The sequence below is a fragment of the Ranitomeya variabilis genome, chromosome 2, assembly GCF_051348905.1.
Source record: "Ranitomeya variabilis isolate aRanVar5 chromosome 2, aRanVar5.hap1, whole genome shotgun sequence".
Classification (NCBI taxonomy): Eukaryota; Metazoa; Chordata; class Amphibia; order Anura; family Dendrobatidae; genus Ranitomeya; species Ranitomeya variabilis.
Window position 1 is genome coordinate 39,906,598 of NC_135233.1, and position 23,060 is coordinate 39,929,657.

Sequence of the window (23,060 nt, forward strand, 5' to 3'; positions counted from 1 at the left end):
CCCCCTCCACATCTCCTGGTGTACTGGCCTGTCTCCTGGTAGCTCTTCCAGCCTATGGACACTACGCTGACAGACACAGGAAACCTTCTTGCCACAGCTCGCATTGATGTGCCATCCTGGATGAGCTGCCCTACCTGAGCCACTTGTGTGGGTTGTAGAGTCCGTCTCATGCTACCACGAGTGTGAAAGCGCATCCAACATTCAAAAGTGACCAAAACATCAGCCAGAAAGCATTGGTACTGAGATGTGGTTTGTGGTCCCCACCTGCAGAACCACTCCTTTATTGAGGGCGTCTTGATAATTGCCAAAAATTTCCATCTGTTGTCTATTCCATTTGCACAACAGCATGTGAAATTGATTGTCAGTCAGTGTTACTTCCTAAGGGGACAGTTTGATTTCACAGAAGTTTGATTTACTTGGAGTTATATTCTGATGTTTAAGTGTCCCCTTTATTTTTTTCAGCAGCGTGTGTCTATCTATCTATCTATCTATCTATCTATCTATCTATCTATCTATCTATTTATTTATGATTAAGTTCAATGGGAATGGTGTAATGCTTAATTTCTCCTGTGGTGGCGCCGCTGGGCAAGTGAACACTTGCTACTAGTTTTCCTGACAGATCACAGCTGATGGCTGGAAGTCCCAGCAGTAAAATAATCACCAAACGGCTTGACCCTTCCACCAATTAATTACCTTTAGCCCAAGGCCAAAAACCCCATTCTAACTAAACCCAGATAAAACTTAAGTACCGCAATCCATACTAACACTTAAGGACGTGGGATAATTGTAATATTACTACTCACTAGGAGACTTATCACAAAATACAGTAGGGTTTAAATGTGTTTATTAATTGTGCACTATAAAGGGAATCAGCCAGCAGGTTTTGCTATGTAATCAGAAAGCAGCATGCTGTAGGGGGAAGAGACCCTGAATAAAGTGATGTGTCACTTACTGGACTTTGATAGAATCCCTGTTTTCTCTGCTGCGGATATAACAGCTGTCAGAATGCTGAGCTGTGTATAACCCCGCCCACACCACTGATTGGCAGCTTACTGTGTTCACTGTCCTCAACCTGCCAATCAGTGGTGGGGGTGCAGTTATACAGGATAGCCTGAGCGCCATGCATGTGAGACCTAGCGTCTTTTACAGCCACACAGAAATAAGCCTGAAAAGTGGCGCCCCAGCCCAATACTGAATGTGTACTTAACCGTGCCCTTTTTTCAGTACAGCATGTGGGCTGTTGTTGTTGCCACCAGTGAAGCTAACAGGACAACAGTGTTATGTAAAGCGATATTCCAGTCTGTGTTTATGGTTATTTGAGCCGGTGCGACATATTTCCATTTGACCACCAGGTTTGCAGGTCTGTAACAAAGCGTCATAAGGGACCCCCGTTTCAGGGGCTGCACTAGTCCCTACTCTGAGCATGTGCTGGTTGTCAATTCCAACAAATACTCAGTACATTTTTGTCACTGTGTTAGTAACATCACTTGCAGGGGTGGCGCTTGTCTCTGCAAGGTGAGTATTCGTCTTACAATGCAGACTGACAGTGCGCTCTTTTGCCGGCTTGTTACTACTGATCTGATCCGGTGAGAGAGGGCACTGTCATTGTGCACATCGTGCAGGGACTAGCCCAGCCCCTGAAATGAAGGTCACCAATGACACTTCGGTTCAGGGAGGGGGCAGTGGCTGCAGCAGTGACCACAGCCTCTACCCCGTTGATGATGCTTCGTTTCAGTATCCCTGCATGCACTCGGAGTCTCAAACGAAGCGTCATTAAAAAGGAAGTTTTACAAATAACAAAGAAAAGCAGCTAGACTCCTGAGACCTGGAGGGTCCTGGCCTGTTGCCCACATGCTCAGCCAGGCCTGGAGGGGAGGAGCCGCTCTCCCCAGCAAAACCCACTGTGACTAAAGGCACAATTGGACTAGCTGCACATAGAACCTCCCCCCAGAAAACACAGAGAGGTATACTTACCAGAGCATACTTGTAAAGGGGCCCCCAACAGTGGGACTGCGACCAGAAAAAGCAGAGAGAAAAAGGTCTCTACAGCTTGTGTTATAGGGAGATATATTTCTATAGCGACCAAGAAAAATAAGAATTGATAATTCTCTGGAGAAAGGATAAACTGCAACAACAGAGGGCTCAGACGCTGACTCCATTTACATCACCAATTCAGCAAATGGATCGCTACGTGTTACATATCTCACAAAAGCCGGAGAGCCCTAGGCAAACAAGCAGTGGAAACAACAGTAAGGGGAAGACATCATGGACCCAAGCCCCATAGGAGAGGATGCTACTGCAACACATTCGCAACAGAAAACCCTTGGTACTAAGAAGGGCATTGAAGACCTAACTGAATGTAGCTGGGAAGACCCTTCAAGAATGATAACAATAGACTATAACAAACTGGCGTCTGACGTGGCAAGTAGCATTATGCCAGGCATCCAAAAGACCCTGGAATATGCTATCAAGAAGGCCCTCCAGCACATTCAAGAGGAATTGAGCAAACATAAAGGACAGATAGAGGAGCTGGAGCAGAGGGTCCCACAACTGGAGGGTGATAAAGTGCAGCTCTCCTCACAATTGAAAGAGACAACTACAGAAACAAAACGCCTGTCTGAGAAGGTTGAGGACCTGGAAAACAGGTAAAGGCGCAGCAACTTAAGGCTAGTGGGGCTCTCGGAGTCGATCCCTGCAGCTGAACTACAAAGACTCTGCGAAAGAGACCTACCAATGGCCCTGGGAATTAATCATGGTTGTAGGGTTGAAAGGGCTCATAGAGTTGGGCCAGATCTACGATCTCACAACCAGGGAGACCTCACAATCGAGTGACCAGACATTAAGACCACATCAAGTAATCATGAAATTCCTATTCCAAATTCCTGGACTATGATAAGTTTGACATAATGAGAGCATATAGAAGATGTTCCCGGCCAATGACTTTGAGAGGGATGAAAGTCCTGCTATTTGAAGACTATTCCGGGGGATGTGGAAAAAATGCAGGAGAGCCTTCAGTAAAATATGTGCAGCACTCTATCAAGCAAAGAAAAGCTTTGCACTGCAATACCCAGCGACGCTGAGGAATTTCCAAAACGAAGGGGATAACCTCATCTACAACTCGCCGAGTGATGCAGAAAAAGATATGAAAAAAATACTGCGCAACGCAAAAAACATCGAACGAAGAAGAGGCCGTGAGAAAGACCGCTTCCCCTCAACACCAAAGCCTCAGATGGGCAGATGGCCCAGGGGAAACACCATAGAAATGGACTGCACCATATACATCTTGCTCTTGACGGTTCTCCCCACCACCACCACACACACTTTTCCTACAAACAGGACAATGTCTCCCCAAGATGACAGAAGTGTCCATCTGCTCCTTATTTGGGGGAAGGGACCCGGGTTTTGGCAGGGTGGAGGGCAAAGAGCTATGCAATGTTTTATATTTGATCAATAAATGATTGGGTTTTATACTTTATTCATGGTTCTCTTCTTTTCCTGGGTAAGATATATCTTGGGAAATGGGTTGTTTCATATTTTCCTGAAGCGCCATGTATTTATGATTTGCTTGTACATGGACTTTGTTGGTAATTAATTAGTTAGATTGAGATACAACAGCAAAGGACCTTTTTGTGAATAAAATGTTAAATAATAATTCTTAAAAGTCTAGATAAGAATCATGCACAAAATTCTTCAGAAGCTGTCACCTCCGCTTCTCGCAACTAACGGCCTTATCTCTTCCTTGAATCCACCATTTTCCATGTGCGCACTTGCTTCTATGAATGATCTCATTATCAAACATTACATCTGTCTAACAGGTGCCGGGGACAGTCCCACATCCGCACCACAAACTGCTTTCATTCAGCTCGGCCTCCTCTGGTCGGTGTAATGCCTCCTGCTCTGTTGCTTTCATATTTGTGTCCTGCGAGAAAAACAAAATATTTCTGTGTAATCAGACACTGAGTTTTCAAGTTATTTTATTTTTTTTTTTAAGTGGAAAGCAATAAAAATAATTATAAAACCTAAACAGAATGTCCAAACTTCAATATTATTTTTTTCTTAATGATTTCTTAATGCATCTCCTGGCCACAGCAATGAATGTGGTATCCAGGTGCGGCATTAGGGGAAGGCAAAATGGGCATTTTCCCAGGGCCACCATCCACAAAGAGGGCGCCCTACTTCTGCCGGCTGTCGATGGAGTGAACAGATAATACACAGCATCACTAACATTTTATGCTGTGCATCCTCCATTTTCCCAGAATGTCACTGTGAGCTCAAGTGTTAGGTCAGATGCTAAGAGTGGGGAAGGAGCGAGCTCACAGCATGGCAGTGTGCAAACAGGACAGAATAGTGACCTCAAGTCCTGTCTGTGCCCTGCCCACCTTCTCTTCATGATGTCTGACCCTTTCCATGACTGTCCTGGGATCAGACGTGAGTGAAGTAGGATCCGGAAAGTGAGGAGTTGCAGATTTAAAAGGGAGGTTAGTTGTGTGCGTGTGTGTGTGTATATATATATGTACAGTATATATATATATATATATATATATATATATATATATATATATATATATATATATACAGTATATATATATATATACACTCACCGGCCACTTTATTAGGTACACCATGCTAGTAACGGGTTGGACCCCCTTTTGCCTTCAGAACTGCCTCAATTCTTCGTGGCATAGATTCAACAAGGTGCTGGAAGCATTCCTCAGAGATTTTGGTCCATATTGACATGATGGCATCACACAGTTGCCGCAGATTTGTCGGCTGCACATCCCAAAGATGCTCCATACAAGGCAGGATGGATCCATGCTTTCATGTTGTTTACGCCAAATTCTGACCCTACCATCCGAATGTCGCAGCAGAAATCGAGACTCATCAGACCAAGCAACGTTTTTCCAATCTTCTACTGTCCAATTTCGATGAGCTTGTACAAATTGTAGCCTCAGTTTCCTGTTCTTAGCTGAAAGGAGTGGTACCCGGTGTGGTCTTCTGCTGCTGTAGCCCATCTGCCTCAAAGTTCGACGCACTGTGCGTTCAGAGATGCTCTTAGGCCTACCTTGGTTGTAACGGGTGGCGATTTGAGTCACTGTTGCCTTTCTATCAGCTCGAACCAGTCTGCCCATTCTCCTCTGACCTCTGGCATCAACAAGGCATTTCCGCCCACAGAACTGCCGCTCACTGAATTTTTTTTCTTTTTCGGACCATTCTCTGTAAACCCTAGAGATGGTTGTGCGTGAAAATCCCAGTAGATCAGCAGTTTCTGAAATACTCAGACCAGCCCTTCTGGCACCAACAACCATGCCACGTTCAAAGGCACTCAAATCACCTTTCTTCCCCATACTGATGCTCGGTTTGAACTGCAGGAGGTTGTCTTGACCATGTCTACATGCCTAAATGCACTGAGTTGCCGCCATGTGATTGGCTGATTAGAAATTAAGTGTTAACAAGAAGTTGGACAGGTGTACCTAATAAAGTGGCCAGTGAGTGTATATATGTATACATATATATATATATATATATATACACTGTGTATATATATATATATATATATATATATATATATATATATATATATATATATACATATGTCATTGCTCAAAAAAATAAAGGGAACACTTAAACAACAGAATCTAACTCCAAGTAAATCAAACTTCTGTGAAATCAAACTGTCCACTTAGGAAGCAACACTGATTGACAATCAATTTCACATGCTGTTGTGCAAATGGAATAGACAACAGATGGAAATTATTGGCAATTATCAAGTCACCCTCAATAAAGGAGTGGTTCTGCAGGTGGGGACCACAGACCACATCTCAGTACCAATGCTTTCTGGCTGATGTTTTGGTCACTTATGAATGTTGGTTGTGCTTTCACACTCGTGGTAGCATGAGACGGACTCTACAACCCACACAAGTGGCTCAGATAGTGCAGCTCATCCAGGATGGCACATCAATGCGAGCTGTGGCAAGAAGGTTTGCTGTGTCTGTCAGCGTAGTGTCCAGAGGCTGCAGGAGCTACCAGGAGACAGGCCAGTACACCAGGAACCGTGGAGGGGGCCGTAGGATGGCAACAACCCAGCAACAGGGCTGCTACCTCAGCCTTTGTGCAAGGAGGAACAGGAGGAGCATAGCCAGAGCTCTGCAAAATGACCTCCAGCAGGCCACAAATGTGCATGTGTCTGCACAAATGGTTAGAAACCGACTCCATGAGGATGGTCTGAGTTGCCGACGTCCACAGATGAGAGTTGTGCACGCAGCCCAACACCGTGCAGGATGCTTGGCATTTGCCACAGATGAACTGGCGCCCTGTGCTCTTCACAGATGAAAGCAGGTTCACACTGAGCACTTGTGGCAGACAGAGTCTGGAGACGCTGTGGACAGCGATCTGCTGCCTGCAACATCCTTCAGCATGACCGGGTTGGCAATGGGTCAGTAATGGTGTGGGGTGGCATTTCTATGGAGGGCCGCACAGCCCTCCATGTGCTCGCCAGAGGTAGGCTGACTGCCATTAGGTACCGAGATGAGATCCTCAGACCCCTTGTGAGACCATATGTTGGTGTGGTTGTCCATGGGTTCCTCCTAATGCAGGACAATGCCAGATCTCATTTGACAGCAGTTCCTGCAAGATGAAGGCATTGAAGCTATGGACTGTCCCGCCCGTTCCCCAGACCTGAATCCGATTGAGCACATCTGGGACATCATGTCTCGCACCATCCTCCAACATCACGTTGCACTACAGACTGTCCAGGAGTTGGTGGATGCTTTAGTCTAGGTCTGGGAGGAGATCCCTCAGGAGACCATCCGCCGCCTCATCAGGAGCATTCCCACGCATTGTAGGGAGCTCATACAGGCACGTGGAGGCCACACACACTACTGAGCATCATTTCCTTGTCTTGAGGCATTTCCACTGAAGTTGGATCAGCCAGTAACTTTGTTTTCCACTTTGATTTTGAGTATCAATCCAAATGCAGACATCCATGAGATATTCATTTGGATTTACATTGAGCATTTTTATGTTTTATCGTTCTCAACACATTCCACTATGTAATGAATAAAGATTTGCAACTGAAATATTTCATTCAGTGATATCTAGGATGTGGTATTTTAGTGTTCCCTTTATTTTTAGAACAGTGTATAAGTGTATGGCAGTGTATATGTATGTGTGTGTGTGTGTGTGTGTGTGTGTGTGTGTATATATATATATATATATATATATATATATATATATATATACAGTACAGACCAAAAGTTTGGACACACCTTCTCATTTAAAGATTTTTCTGTATTTTCATGACTATGAAAATTGTACATTCACACAGAAGGCATCAAAACTATGAATTAACACATGTGGAATTATATACTTTACAAGAAAGTGTGAAACAACTGAGATTATGTCTTATATTCTAGGTTCTTCAAAGTAGCCACCTTTTGCTTTGATGACTGCTTTGCACACTCTTGGCATTCTCTTGATGAGCTTCAAGAGGTAGTCACCGGGAATGGTCTTCCAACAATCTTGAAGGAGTTCCCAGAGATGCTTAGCACCTTGTTGGCCCTTTTGTCTTCACTCTGCGGTCCAGCTCACCCCAAACCATCTCGATTGGGTTCATGTCTGGTGACTGTGGAGGCCAGGTCATCTGGCGTAGCACCCCATGACTCTCCTTCTTGGTCAAATAGCCCTTACACAGCCTGGAGGTGTGTTTGGGGTCATTGTCCTGTTGAAAAATAAATGATGGTCCAACTAAACGCAAACCGGATGGAACAGCATGACGCTGCAAGATACTGTGGTAGCCATGCTGGTTCAGTATGCCTTCAATTTTGAATAAATCCCCAACAGTGTCACCAGCAAAGCCCCCCCACACCATCACACCTCCTCCTCCATGCTTCACGGTGGGAACCAGGCATTTAGAGTCCATCCGTTCACCTTTTCTATGTCGCACAAAGACACGGTGGTTGGAACCAAAGATCTCAAATTTGGACTCATCAGACCAAAGCACAGATTTCCTCTGGTCTAATGTCCATTCCTTGTGTTCTTTAGCCCAAACATGTCTCTTCTGCTTGTTGCCTGTCCATAGCAGTGGTTTCCTAGCAGCTATTTTACCATGAAGGCCTGCTGCACAAAGTCTCCTCTTAACAGTTGTTGTAGAGATGTGTCTGCTGCTAGAACTCTATGTGGCATTGACCTGGTCTTTAATCTGAGCTGCTGTTAACCTGCGATTTCTGAGGCTGGTGACTCAGATAAACTTATTCTCAGAAGCAGAGGTGACTCTTGGTCTTCCTTTACTGGGGCGGTCCTCATGTGAGCCAGTTCCTTTTTAGAGCTTGATGGTTTTTGCCATGGCACTTGGGGACACTTTCAAAGTTTTCCCAATTTTTCAGACTGACTGACCTTCTTTTCTTAACCCCTTTCTGACCTCGGACGGGATAGTACGTCTGAGGTCAGAAGCCCCGCTTTGATGCGGGCTCCGGCGGTGAGCCCGCAATCAAAGCCGGGACATGTCAGCTGTTTTGAACAGCTAACATGTGCCCGTAATAGGCGCGGGCAGAATCGCGATCTGCCTGCGCCTATTAACTAGTTAAATGCCGCTGTCAAACGCAGACAGCGGCATTTAACTACCGCTTCCGGCCGGGCGGCCAGAAATGATCGCATCACCGACCCCCGTCACATGATCAGAGGTCGGCGATGCTTCAGAATAGTAACCATAGAGGTCCTTGAGACCTCTATGGTTACTGATCCCCGGCAGCTGTGAGCGCCACCCTGTGGTTGGCGCTCACAGCTGTTATGATCCTAATGGCAGAGGATCTCAGAAGTACCAGCTAAGTCTGCAAACACAAAAAAACAGCTCATAGGGAAGTGGTAACTTGACTGACCGTATACCTGATCCTAGCACAAACAACTAGCAGCAGCCGGGGAACGTACCTACGTTGGTTCTAGACGTCTCGCGCCAGCCGGAGAACTAACTAACCCTTTCAGAGAAAATAAGACCTCTCTTGCCTCAAGAGAAAGGACCCCAAAGTTATAGTACAAGCCCCCAACAAATAATGACGGTGAGGTAAGAAGAAATGACAAACGTAAGAATGAACTAGATTTAGCAAAGACAGGCCCACTGACTAATAGCAGAAAATAGAAAGATGACTTATGCGGTCAGCAAAAAACCCTACAAAATATCCACGCTGAATATCCAAGAACCCCCGCACCAACTAACGGTGTGGGGGGAGAATAACAGCCCCCCTAGAGCTTCCAGCAAAATCAGGAATCACATTTTAAACAAAGCTGGAACAAAATAAGGGAAATTCAAATGCACAAAAATAAGAAAGCAGGACTTAGCTTATCTTGCAAAATCAGGAGACCAGGAGACAGGAGAAAACAGACTAGGTCTGATAACAAGGAATCCAGGCACAATACAGAGTATCCAGGAAGTTTATATAGGCACACCCAGGCCAAACGAAGCAGGTGAGTGCCAACCTGGGGAAAGACACTCCAAGTGCCATACCGCTAATGACCACAAGAGGGAGCCAAGAACTATAGTTCACAACAGTACCCCCCCTTTAAGGAGGGGTCATCGAACCCTCACCAAGACCACCAGGGCGATCAGGATGAGCAGCATGAAAGGCACGAACCAAATCGACCGCATGAACATCAGAGGCGATCACCCAAGAATTGTCCTCCTGACCATAGCCCTTCCGTTTGACCAGATACTGAAGCCTCCGTCTAGAGAGACGAGAGTCCAAGATCTTCTCCACCACATACTCCAACTCGCCCTCAACCAACAACGGAGCAGGAGGCTCAACAGCAGGAACCATAGGCACCACGTACCGCCATAACAAAGACCTATGGAACACATTGTGAATGGCAAACGACACCGGAAGATCCAAACGAAACGACACCGGATTAAGGACTTCCAAAATTTTATAACGACCAATAAAGCGAGGCTTAAACTTAGGAGAGGAAACCTTCAGAGGGACATACCGAGAAGACAACCAAACCAAATCCCCAACACGAAGTCGGGGACCCACACCGCGGCGGCGGTTGGTAAAGCGCTGAGCCTTCTCCTGTGACAACTTCAAGTTGTCCACCACAAGATTCCAAATCCGCTGCAACCTATCCACCACGGAATCCACCCCAGGACAGTCAGAAGGTTCAACATGACCCGAGGAAAACCGCGGATGAAAACCAGAGTTGCAGAAAAATGGCGAAACCAAAGTAGCGGAACTTGCCCGATTATTAAGGGCAAACTCAGCCAGTGGCAAGAAAGTCACCCAATCATCCTGATCCGCAGAAACAAAACATCTCAAATAAGCCTCCAGCGTCTGATTAGTTCGCTCCGTTTGGCCATTAGTCTGAGGATGAAAGGCAGATGAAAATGACAAATCGATGCCCATCCTAGCACAAAAGGATCGCCAGAATCTGGACACAAACTGGGATCCTCTGTCAGACACGATATTCTCAGGAATGCCGTGCAAACGAACCACATTCTGAAAGAACAAAGGAACCAAATCGGAAGAGGAAGGCAACTTAGGCAAGGGCACCAAATGGACCATCTTGGAAAAACGATCACAGACCACCCAGATGACAGACATTCCTTGAGACACCGGAAGATCTGAAATGAAATCCATGGAAATGTGCGTCCAAGGCCTCTTCGGGACGGGCAAGGGCAAAAGTAGCCCGCTGGCACGAGAACAGCAAGGCTTAGCCCGAGCACAAATCCCACAGGACTGCACAAAAGATCGCACATCCCGCGACCGGGACGGCCACCAAAAGGACCTAGCCACCAAATCTCTGGTACCAAAAATCCCAGGATGCCCTGCCAACACTGAGGAATGAACCTCGGAAATAACTCTACTGGTCCATTTATCAGGAACAAACAGTCTGTCCGGTGGGCAAGAGTCAGGTCTACCAGCCTGAAATCTCTGCAACACACGTCGCAAATCAGGAGAAATGGCCGACAAGATTACTCCCTCTTTAAGAATACCCGCTGGCTCTGCGACTCCAGGAGAGTCAGGCACAAAACTCCTAGAAAGAGCATCAGCCTTCACATTCTTTGAACCAGGCAGGTACGAGACCACAAAGTCAAAACGGGAGAAAAACAACGACCAACGAGCCTGTCTAGGATTCAGGCATTTAGCGGACTCGAGGTACATCAGATTTTTATGATCAGTCAAGACTACCACACGATGCTTAGCTCCCTCGAGCCAATGACGCCACTCCTCAAATGCCCACTTCATAGCCAACAACTCCCGATTACCAACATCATAGTTCCGCTCAGCAGGCGAAAACTTCCTAGAAAAAAAAGCACATGGTCTCATCACAGAGCAACCAGAGCCTTTCTGCGACAAAACAGCCCCTGCACCGATCTCAGAAGCGTCTACTTCAACCTGAAAGGGAAGTGAGACATCAGGCTGGCACAAAACAGGCGCCGAAGTAAACCGGCGCTTCAGCTCCCGGAAAGCCTCCACGGCCGCAGGAGCCCAATTAGCAACATCAGAACCTTTCTTGGTCATATCCGTCAAAGGTTTTACAATGCTAGAAAAATTAGCAATAAAACGACGGTAGAAATTAGCAAAACCCAAGAACTTCTGAAGACTCTTAACGGACGTGGGTTGAGCCCAATCATGAATAGCTCGGACCTTGACTGGGTCCATCTCCACAGTAGAAGGGGCGAAAATAAAACCCAAAAAGGAAACCTTCTGCACTCCAAAGAGACACTTTGAGCCCTTCACAAACAAAGCATTCTCACGCAAAACCTGAAACACCATCCTGACCTGCTTTACATGAGAATCCCAATCATCAGAGAAAACCAGAATATCATCCAGATAAACAATCATAAATTTATCCAGATACTTCCGGAAGATATCATGCATAAAGGACTGAAACACTGAGGGGGCATTAGAAAGCCCAAAAGGCATCACCAAGTACTCAAAATGACCTTCGGGCGTATTGAACACAGTTTTCCATTCATCTCCCTGCTTAATGCGCACAAGGTTGTACGCACCGCGAAGATCTATCTTGGTGAACCACTTGGCACCCTTAATCCGGGCAAACAAGTCCGACAATAGTGGCAAAGGATACTGAAATTTGACAGTGATTTTATTCAAAAGCCGATAGTCTATACACGGTCTCAAAGATCCGTCTTTCTTGGCCACAAAAAAGAATCCAGCACCAAGAGGGGAAGAGGATGGACGAATATGTCTCTTCTCCAAAGACTCCTTAATATAAGCACGCATCGCGACATGCTCAGGTACAGACAGATTAAATAGTCGTCCCTTAGGAAATTTACTACCAGGAATCAAATCTATAGCGCAGTCACAGTCCCTATGAGGAGGAAGGGCACTGGACCTGGACTCACTGAATACATCCTGATAGTCCAACAAATACTCAGGGACTTCAGAAGGAGTAGAAGAAGCAATAGACACCAACGAGGAATCGCAATGAATTCCCTGACAACCCCAACTTGACACGGACATAGCCTTCCAATCCAAAACTGGATTATGGGTCTGTAACCATGGCAGACCCAAAACGACCAAATCATGCATCTTATGCAGAACAAGAAAACGAATCACCTCCCGATGTTCAGGAGTCATGCACATGGTCACTTGTGTCCAATACTGCGGTTTATTCTCCGCCAATGGCGTAGCATCAATTCCTCTAAGAGGAATAGGATTTTCTATAGGCTCTAGGACAAAACTACAGCGCTTGGCAAATGATAAATCCATAAGACTCAGGGCAGCACCTGAATCCACAAATGCCATAACAGGGTAGGAAGACAATGAGCAAATCAAAGTCACAGACAAAATGAACTTAGGCTGCAAATTACCAATGGCGACAGGACTAACAACCTTTGATGGCCGTTTAGAGCATGCCGAGATAACATGTGTAGAATCACCACAGTAAAAACACAACCCATTCTGACGCCTATGATTTTGCCGTTCGGTTCTAGTCAGGATTCTATCACATTGCATTGAGTCAGGTGTCCGTTCAGACAACACTACCAGAGGATTAGCAGTTTTGCGCTCCCGCAAACGCCGATCAACCTGGATGGCCAGAGCCATAGAATCATTCAGACTTGTAGGAATGGGGAAACCCACCATCACATTCTTAATGGCTTCAGAAAGGCCATTTCTGAAATTTGCGGCCAGAGCACACTCATTCCATTGAGTAAGCACGGACCATTTCCGAAATTTTTGGCAGTACACCTCAGCTTCATCCTGGCCCTGAGAGATAGCCAGCAATGCTTTTTCTGCCTGTATTTCAAGATTGGGCTCCTCATAAAGCAATCCGAGCGCCAGAAAAAACGCATCAATATTTGCCAATGCCGGATCTCCTGGCGCCAATGAGAAAGCCCAATCCTGAGGGTCGCCACGCAAGAAGGAGATAACAATTTTAACTTGTTGAGCTGAGTCTCCAGACGAACGAGGTCTCAAAGATAGAAACAATTTACAATTATTCCTAAAATTCCCAAATTTAAATCGATCTCCAGAGAACAGCTCAGGAATAGGTATCTTAGGTTCTGACATAGGACTGCTAATAACAAAATCCTGAATGCCCTGCACACGTGCAGCAAGCTGATCCACACTAGTAATCAGAGTCTGAACATTCATGTCTGCAGCAGATCATTAAAAACGCCAGCTCGGCACGCAAAAAATAAGCCCTCAAGCGACCCCAGATCATGAAAAATGGAGACGCTACGAGTATCAGAAAATGGGGCAATTTTTTTTTTTTAATTATTTTTTTTAGCAAAGTTTTGAATTTTTTTTCATCACTTAGATAAAAGAGAACCTAGACATGTTTGGTGTCTATGAACTCGTACTGACCTGGAAAATCATACTAGTAGGTCAGTTTTAGCATTTAGTGAACCTAGCAAAAAAGCCAAGCAAAAAACAAGTGTGGGATTGCACTTTTTTTTATTGTAATTTCACCGCACCTGGAATTTTTTTCCAGTTTTCTAGTACACAACATGGTAAAACCAATGATGTTGTTCAAAAGTACAACTCGTCCCGCAAAAAATAAGCCCTCACTTGGCCAAATTGACGGAAAAATAAAAAAGTTATGGCTCTGGGAAGGAGGGGAGCGAAAAACGAACACGGAAAAACGGAAAATCCCAAGGTCGGGAAGAGGTTAAAGTAATGATGGCCACTCATTTTTCTTTACTTAGCTGCTTTTTTCTTGCCATAATACAAATTCTAACAGTCTATTCAGTAGGACTATCAGCTGTGTATCCACCAGACTTCTGCACAACACAACTGATGGTCCCAACCCCATTTATAAGGCAAGAAATCCCACTTATTAAACCTGACAGGGCGCACCTGTGAAGTGAAAACCATTCCCGGTGACTACCTCTTGAAGCTCATCAAGAGAATGCCAAGAGTGTGCAAAGCAGTCATCAAAGCAAAAGGTGGCTACTTTGAAGAACCTAGAATGTAAGACATAATTTCAGTTGTTTCACACTTTTTTGTTAAGTATATAATTCCACATGTGTTAATTCATAGTTTTGATGCCTTCAGTGTGAATGTACAATTTTCATATTCATGAAAATACAGAAAAATCTTTAAATGAGAAGGTGTGCCAAACTTTTGCTCTGTACTGTATATATATTAAATATATATACAGCTCTGGCAAAAATTAAGAGACCACTGCAAAATGTTCAGTTTGTTCTGATTTTTATCTTTATAGGTATATTTTTGAGTAAAATGCAAATTGTTCTTTTATTCTATAAACTACTGGCATGTCTCCGAATTTCCAAGCAATAAATTTTGTGTTTATTTTCTGAAAAGGAGAAATGGTCAAAATAGCACAAAAATGCATTGCTTGCAGATCTCAAATAATGCAAAAAAAAAAACAATAAGAAACAACAATACCAATGTTTTAACTCAGGAAGAGTTCAGAAATCAATATTTTGTGGAATAACCATGATTTTTAATCACAGCTTTCATGCGTCTTGGCATGCTTTCCACTAGTCTTTCACATTGCTTTTGGGTGATCTTTAGTGTTGAGCATTCTGATACCGCAAGTATCGGGTATCGGCCGATACTTGCGGGTATCGGAATTCCGATACCGAGATCCGATACTTTTGTGATATCGGGAATCGGTATCGGGATTAATACCAATGTGTAAAATAAAGAATTAAAATAAAAAATATTGATATACTCACCTCTCCGACGCAGCCTGCAGCTTACCGAGGGAACCGGCAGCCTTCTTTGCTTAAAATGCGCGTGTTTACTGCCTTCCGTGACGTCACGGCTTGTAATTGGTCGCGTGCCGCCCATGTGACCGCGACGCGACCAATCACAAGCCGTGACGTAGTTTTCAAATCCTGAATGCCTAGAATTAGGCATTCAGGACCTGAAATTACGTCACGGCTTGTTGTGATTGGTCGCGTCGCGGTCACATGGGCGGCACGCGACCAATCACAAGCCGTGATGTCACGGAAGGCAGTAAACGCGCGCATTTTAAGCAAAGAAGGCTGCCGGTTCCCTCGGTAAGCTGCAGGCTGCGTCGGAGAGGTGAGTATATCAATATTTTTTATTTTTATTCTTTATTTTACACATTAATATGGATCCCAGGGCCTGAAGGAGAGTTTCCTCTCCTTCAGACCCTGGGAACCATCAGGGATACCGTCCGATACTTGAGTCCCATTGACTTGTATTGGTATCGGGTATCGGATTAGATCTGATACTTTGCCGGTATCGGCCGATACTTTCCGATACCGATACTTTCAAGTATCGGACGGTATCGCTCAACACTAGTGACCTTATGCCACTCCTGGTACAATAATGTCAGCAGTTCTTCTTTGTTTGATGGCTTGTGACTATCCATCATCCTCTTGATTACATTCCAGAGGTGTTCAATGAGGTTCAGGTCTGGAGATTGGGCTGCCCATGACAGGGTTTTGATGTGGTGGTCCTTCATCCACACCATGATTGACCTAGCTGTGTGGCATGGTGCATTGTCCTGCTGGAAAAAACAGTCCTCAGAGTTGGGGAACATTGCCTGAGCAGAAGGCACCAACTGTTTTTCCAGAATAACCTTGTAAGCGGCCTGATTCATACGTCCTTTGCAAAGATTAACCTGCCCAATTCCAGCCTTGCTGAAGCATCTCCAGATCATCACCGATTCTCCACCAAATTTGACAATGGGTGCAAGACACTATGGCTTGTACGCCTCTCCAGGTCTCCTTCTAACCATCATATGACCAGGTGTTAATCTGGGGATCCAGCAAGGCTGGAATTGGGCAGGTTGTTCCTTTGTGAAGGACGTATGAATCAAGCCGCATACAAGGTTCTCCTGGAAAAACAGTTGATTCCTTCTGCTCAGGCCACTGAAGTTGCAGTGACTTTGTGCATCACCCCCCAAAAAAAAAAAAAAAAACAGGATGTCATCAGGGGCAGCAGTGATAGAAGCTCAAATGTAACATCACAGGAAGAAAAAAATACAAATAAATGGAATTTTGAAAATAAAGCAAATTATAAAAGTGGTTAGGGCTTAAAGATAGATATTTAGATAGGGCATTATATATGTTGGACAACCCTTTAGGAGAAGTAGGAGATAGACATTCTGGTAGACCGCACTGCTGTGAAAAAGCAATAGTTCCACATGTGGTAATACTCCAAGTAGCTTTTAATAACGTGTTTCAGGTTTGAAACCTTTTGAGAAATGGTTCAGCATGAACCTGAAACACGTTATTAAAAGCTTCTTGGAGTATTACCGCATGTGGAACTATTCCTTTTTCACAGAAGTCTACCTACAATCTACATGGGGAAAAACATCCTCTTTTTTTCTGCAGACGTGACTGCAACTGCTGAATAATCTACAGGCATATATTAGAGTTGTGACATCCTTCTCACTCCCGATATCACTTTTTATACATTATTACCCTATATGTGTAAGGGGGTGGAAAGCGAAAGATGTAATTAGTCAACTGTCCACAGCACTCACAACTAAATGTCACCATCTGCTGATTGAACTAGAAAGACAGGAATGAAGTATGGGGGAATGTTCCCAGAGGGAAGAGCTTGAAGGGGATTCCAGGTCAGGTAAAAGCTATGGCGTAGTTGTTAACTATAAAAGGCTGGGATGGTGAAGTGGGAACTCAGTTATAGCCTATATGTAGGAAGAAGAGGAGGCATGTGCAACGGGCTGGAGTTGTGGCCACAAAGACATTAGAGATCACTGAGAGTGACCTGAACCCAGAAGAGGCCAAACTTTACAGTTCGAGCCCCAAAGCCTAAACTTTGCCAGAAGTCCACACTTTGCCGGTCAAACCCAGAAGTCCACACTTTGCCGGTCAAACCCAGAGGTCCACACTTTGCCAGTCAAACCCAGAAGTCCACACTTTGCCGGTCAAACCCAAAAGTCCACACTTTGCCGGTCAAACCCAAAAGTCCACACTTTGCCGGTCAAACCCAAAAGTCCACACTTTGCCGGTCAAACCCAAAAGTCCACACTTTGCCGGTCAAACCCAAAAGTCCACACTTTGCCGGTCAAACCCAAAAGTCCACACTTTGCCGGTAAAACCCAAAAGTCCACAGTTTGCCAGTAAAACCCAAAAGACCACACTTCGCCGGTCAAGCAACAGATGCCTGATTCCACTCAGAGAGAAGAGGAGCAGCTTTTGTCCTTGCAAGATGTCCAGGCCGTTACTTCCAATGCAGACGTACGGTATGTACGTGAGATGGGGCTGTGCTCAGGAACCGAGACGGCCTGGATGGCGAGCAAAGTGTGCATCATGTGACTCACATCCCTTATCTCCAGGACTTGCGGTCTAGCGGAAAGTATCAGTGACCCCCATTAGAGCCAGTGTGACTAAAGCGAGGACACTTAAGGGGAATACGCCTATGGCGGGCCAGGTAGTGAGAGTAACGCCCGTTAAGCTGAAACCTACATATTAAGATATGTTGTTTCACTGCTAATCATAACGGTGTAAATAAAACTGACATTGTGACTAGTCCCATCGCTCCGTACTCATAGGCCACAATATATGGTATAGATCTCGATACCGTTAGCCTTATTATTGCACTCATCTGTGTGTGTACATTCGCTTATATAGATATTTCTTCTGTGTTAGTCAAATACATAGTATAGTTTAAGTACCAGTTTCTCCTCATTGTCTGTCTTGTTGCATCTAAGCACCTGTTTACATGCACTTGTCTCCCTTTTTCTTTTGCACAACCCATTTAATATCTCAAGACTGGCTAGAAATTGTAACAAGCAATAAATCACAAAAGTCCTTGTTTTTACAAGCTCTATCCAACGAGATCCATCTATGAAGATGGGAATAACCCTATAAAATGACTGATATTGTGATTAGTCATTTGCTGGCTTATTCTAGGGAAACAAATGTTACCCTTATTTTGGATATTTGCATGTTACACGACTCGGAGGGGGGAGGAGAAGGGAAGAACATGATCAAATAGACAAAGAGACACTGTTTTACAAGATGCTGCTGATTTCTAGTAAGTGTTTTATCTCACCTCGGTGCTGGATTCACACATACACTGCTCAGTACTTCTGTGTTATGCCCTCCATGCTGCTGCTATTTCTGAACATGTGCTGCCCAGAGACAGAAGAGCAGGAATCCCTCATGTCTGAAACCTCATAGTACCCTAGTTTCCTCCTACCAGCTCAGAGACAACTGAAAATCCTAGATAGAATCTGCAGAGGGGAATACTAATAGAAAACAACAGATACACTTTTAAAAAAAGAATAAAATATTAGTGTTTGCAGAAACATGATTCTATGAAAGACAAATTCTCAAAAAAGAGGGATGTAAACTGTTCTATATTGGAGCAGTCTAATCCCATAGTAATGAATGAAAGCTGTCAAATAAATGTAAAGACATAATGGATTGTGCAGAGCTGCTTATCTGGAGCATCCTTATCCATCAGCAGGAAAGAGGGGCTGTGTTATAGAAGGATTATTATTCCCACCAATCCACCTGGACACGATCCTCCGAACACAACCCTAGTCTTCATACATCATTACTAAAAAAATGGTTATTTCAGGCGGAAAATACATGAAAAAGGGTAAAACACACGTTGATGTATGTAATACGATCTGTATTTCTTTCCAGGGGTCAGATGTATGTGATAGAAAAGTACGAAGAAGGGAAAAAAACAGAGTGGCCGCCCAGAGAAGCCGCAAAAAGCAGACACAGAAAGCGGACAAGCTACACGAGGTAAAGGAGATTTTTAGATATTGGACAGGTTGTCAATTTCAAGGCAAGCAGGCCAGGCCTATGTGGCGAATTTATTTGTATACAAGATGCGCGATTTGAAAAGTGTGTGTGATTTTTCTTTGCCTTACAATGTGTGATAAAAAAAAAAGAAAATAAAAAAGTAAATATAAAAGTAAATAAAATGTAAATATAAAAGTAAAAAAAGTAAATATCAAAGAAAATAAAGGGTAAATTAAAAAGTAAATATACAAGTAACTAAAAAGTAGATACAAAAACAAATACAAAATAAATATAAAATTAAATAAATAGTAAATCTAAATAACTAAAATGGTAACTATAAAGGACAATAAATGATAAGCAAAAAGTAAATATAAAAGCAAATGAAATGGTAATTAAAAAGTAAATATAAAAGTAAAAAGTAAATATAAAAACAAAAAAAAATAAAATTAAATATAGTAAATATAAAAGTAACTAAAATGGTAAATAAAAGTAAATATGAAAGGAAATAGAAAGGAAATATAAATGCAAATAAAATGATAATTGAAAAGTGGAAAAAAAAAAAATGTTGGAACAAATAAAAAAATAATATAAAATTAAATAGTAAATATAAAAGTAAATAAACAGTAAATAAAATGGTAAATTAAAAGTAAAAGTAAATAAAAAGTAAATAAATATACAAGTAAATAAAATGTTAAATATTAAAATAAATATGAAATTAAATAAAAAAAATGAAGGTATCGACAGTATCTGTGCATTCTGATTTTCTTTTTCTCTTAGTTTCATGTTGTTTTGATTTGTAATCTATGACCAAAAACCTGGTTTACAGAAAATTATTCATTTAGCACCCCTCTCTTGACAATATGCTCTGGAGTAATATATGCCGGCCTTATTAAGAGGTGTACTTCTTTTAATGAATCCAGTGCGTTTTTCAGCTGCCCAGCTACAGCCAGGGACTGGAGTACACATCTGTCGCCATTTACAAAACCTTTGTAAATTATGATGAACTAGCTGTTTCCAGCCACCTAACGCTCGGCACGCTCATTGCTATCTAAATAACGCTGCTGGTGATTAAACAAAAGTAAATAATGACAACATTCAATAGCACTTACGCAGGGCGTAAATTAACTTAAAATGAAGTTAATAACAATAGTGTGGTGATGTGTTGGGGGCAGGATTATGTGTGGTAATGTGGTGGGGGGCAGGATTGTGTGTGGTGATGTGTTGGGGGCAGGATTATGTGTGGTAATGTGGGGGGGCAGGATTATGTGTGTGTGGTGGGGGGCGGGATTGTGTGTGGTAATGTGGTGGGGGGCTGGATTATGTGTGGTAATGTGGTGGGGGGCTGGATTATGTGTGGTAATGTGGGGGGGCGGGATTATGTGTGTGTGGTGGGGGGCGGGATTGTGTGTGGTAATGTGGTGGGGGGCGGGATTATGTGTGGTAATGTGGTGGGGGGCTGGATTATGTGTGGTAATGTGGGGGGCGGGATTATGTGTGTGTGGTGGGGGGCTGTTGTGAACTATAGTTCTTGGCTCCCTCTTGTGGTCATTAGCGGTATGGCACTTGGAGTGTCTTTCCCCAGGTTGGCACTCACCTGCTTCGTTTGGCCTGGGTGTGCCTATATAAACTTCCTGGAGACTCTGTATTGTGCCTGGATTCGTTGTTATCAGACCATGTCTGTTTTCTCCTGTCTCCTGGTCTCCTGATTTTGCAAGATAAGCTAAGTCCTGCTTTCTTACTTTTGTGCATTTGAATTTTCCTTATTTTGTTCCAGCTTTGTTTAAAATGTGATTTCTGATTTTGCTGGAAGCTCTAGGGGGGCTGTTATTCTCCCCCCACACCGTTAGTCGGTGCGGGGGTACTTGGATATTCAGCGTGGATATTTTGTAGGGTTTTTTGCTGACCGTATAAGTCATCTTTCTATTTTCTGCTATTAGTCAGTGGGCCTCTCTTTGCTAAATCTAGTTCATTCTTACGTTTGTCATTTCTTCTTACCTCACCGTTATTATTTGTGGGGGGCTTGTATTTAACTTTGGGGTCTTTTCTCTTGAGGCAAGAGAGGTCTTATTTTCTCTGAAAGGGTTAGTTAGTTCTCCGGCTAGTGCGAGACGTCTAGAACCAACGTAGGTACGTTCCCCGGCTGCTGCTAGTTGTTTGTGCTAGGATCAGGTATACGGTCAGCCTAGTTACCACTTCCCTATGAGCTGGTTTTTTGTGTTTGCAGACTTAGCTGGTACTCCTGAGATCCTCTGCCATTAGGATCATAACAGTAATCCAGGCCGAAAGAGTGCATTGCTGAAGCGGGATTATAAGAAAAGAAGTCTGAGTTGTTGTTTTTTTTTTCTTCCTCCCCTTTATCTCTGAATGGCTTGAAGCTCTGCTGCAGACATGAATGTTCAGACTCTGATTACTAGTGTGGATCAGCTTGCTGCACGTGTGCAGGGCATTCAGGATTTTGTTATTAGCAGTCCTATGTCAGAACCTAAGATACCTATTCCTGAGCTGTTCTCTGGAGATCGATTTAAATTTGGGAATTTTAGGAATAATTGTAAATTGTTTCTATCTCTGAGACCTCGTTCGTCTGGAGACTCAGCTCAACAAGTTAAAATTGTTATCTCCTTCTTGCGTGGCGACCCTCAGGATTGGGCTTTCTCATTGGCGCCAGGAGATCCGGCATTGGCAAATATTGATGCGTTTTTTCTGGCGCTCGGATTGCTTTATGAGGAGTCCAATCTTGAAATACAGGCAGAAAAAGCATTGCTGGCTATCTCTCAGGGCCAGGATGAAGCTGAGGTGTACTGCCAAAAATTTCGGAAATGGTCCGTGCTTACTCAATGGAATGAGTGTGCTCTGGCCGCAAGTTTCAGAAATGGCCTTTCTGAAGCCATTAAGAATGTGATGGTGGGTTTTCCCATTCCTACAAGTCTGAATGATTCTATGGCTCTGGCCATCCAGGTTGATCGGCGTTTGCGGGAGCGCAAAACTGCTAATCCTCTGGTAGTGTTGTCTGAACGGACGCCTGACTCAATGCAATGTGATAGAATCCTGACTAGAACCGAACGGCAAAATCATAGGCGTCAGAATGGGTTGTGTTTTTACTGTGGTGATTCTACACATGTTATCTCGGCATGCTCTAAACGGCCATCAAAGGTTGTTAGTCCTGTCGCCATTGGTAATTTGCAGCCTAAGTTCATTTTGTCTGTGACTTTGATTTGCTCATTGTCTTCCTACCCTGTTATGGCATTTGTGAATTCAGGTGCTGCCCTGAGTCTTATGGATTTATCATTTGCCAAGCGCTGTGGTTTTGTCCTAGAGCCTTTAGAAAATCCTATTCCTCTTAGAGGAATTGATGCTACGCCATTGGCGGAGAATAAACCGCAGTATTGGACACAAGTGACCATGTGCATGTCTCCTGAACATCGGGAGGTGATTCGTTTTCTTGTTTTGCATAAAATGCAGGATTTGGTCGTTCTGGGTCTGCCATGGTTACAGACCCATAATCCAGTTTTGGATTGGAAGGCAATGTCCGTGTCAAGTTGGGGTTGTCAGGGAATTCATTGCGATTCGTCGTCGGTGTCTATTGCTTCTTCTACTTCTTCTGAAGTCCCTGAGTATTTGTTGGACTATCAGGATGTATTCAGTGAGTCCGGGTCCAGTGCCCTTCCTCCTCATAGGGACTGTGACTGCGCTATAGATTTGATTCCTGGTAGTAAATTTCCTAAGGGACGACTATTTAATCTGTCTGTACCTGAGCATGCCGCGATGCATGCTTATATTAAGGAGTCTTTGGAGAAGGGACATATTCGTCCATCCTCTTCCCCTCTTGGTGCGGGATTCTTTTTTGTGGCCAAGAAAGACGGCTCTTTGAGACCGTGTATAGACTATC

At 43.9% G+C, this 23,060-nt stretch overlaps 1 protein-coding gene across 2 annotated transcripts in view; it reads left to right on the forward strand.

Moving 5' to 3' along the window:
- Positions 1-23,060, forward strand: part of BATF3 (basic leucine zipper ATF-like transcription factor 3) — a 44,223-nt gene that overhangs the window by 4,746 nt on the left and 16,417 nt on the right. For both annotated transcript variants that reach the window (XM_077292222.1, XM_077292223.1), the window contains exon 2: positions 19,070-19,174. In XM_077292222.1, the coding sequence (XP_077148337.1) occupies positions 19,070-19,174 (105 nt within the window). The remainder of the gene's footprint in view (positions 1-19,069; positions 19,175-23,060) is intronic.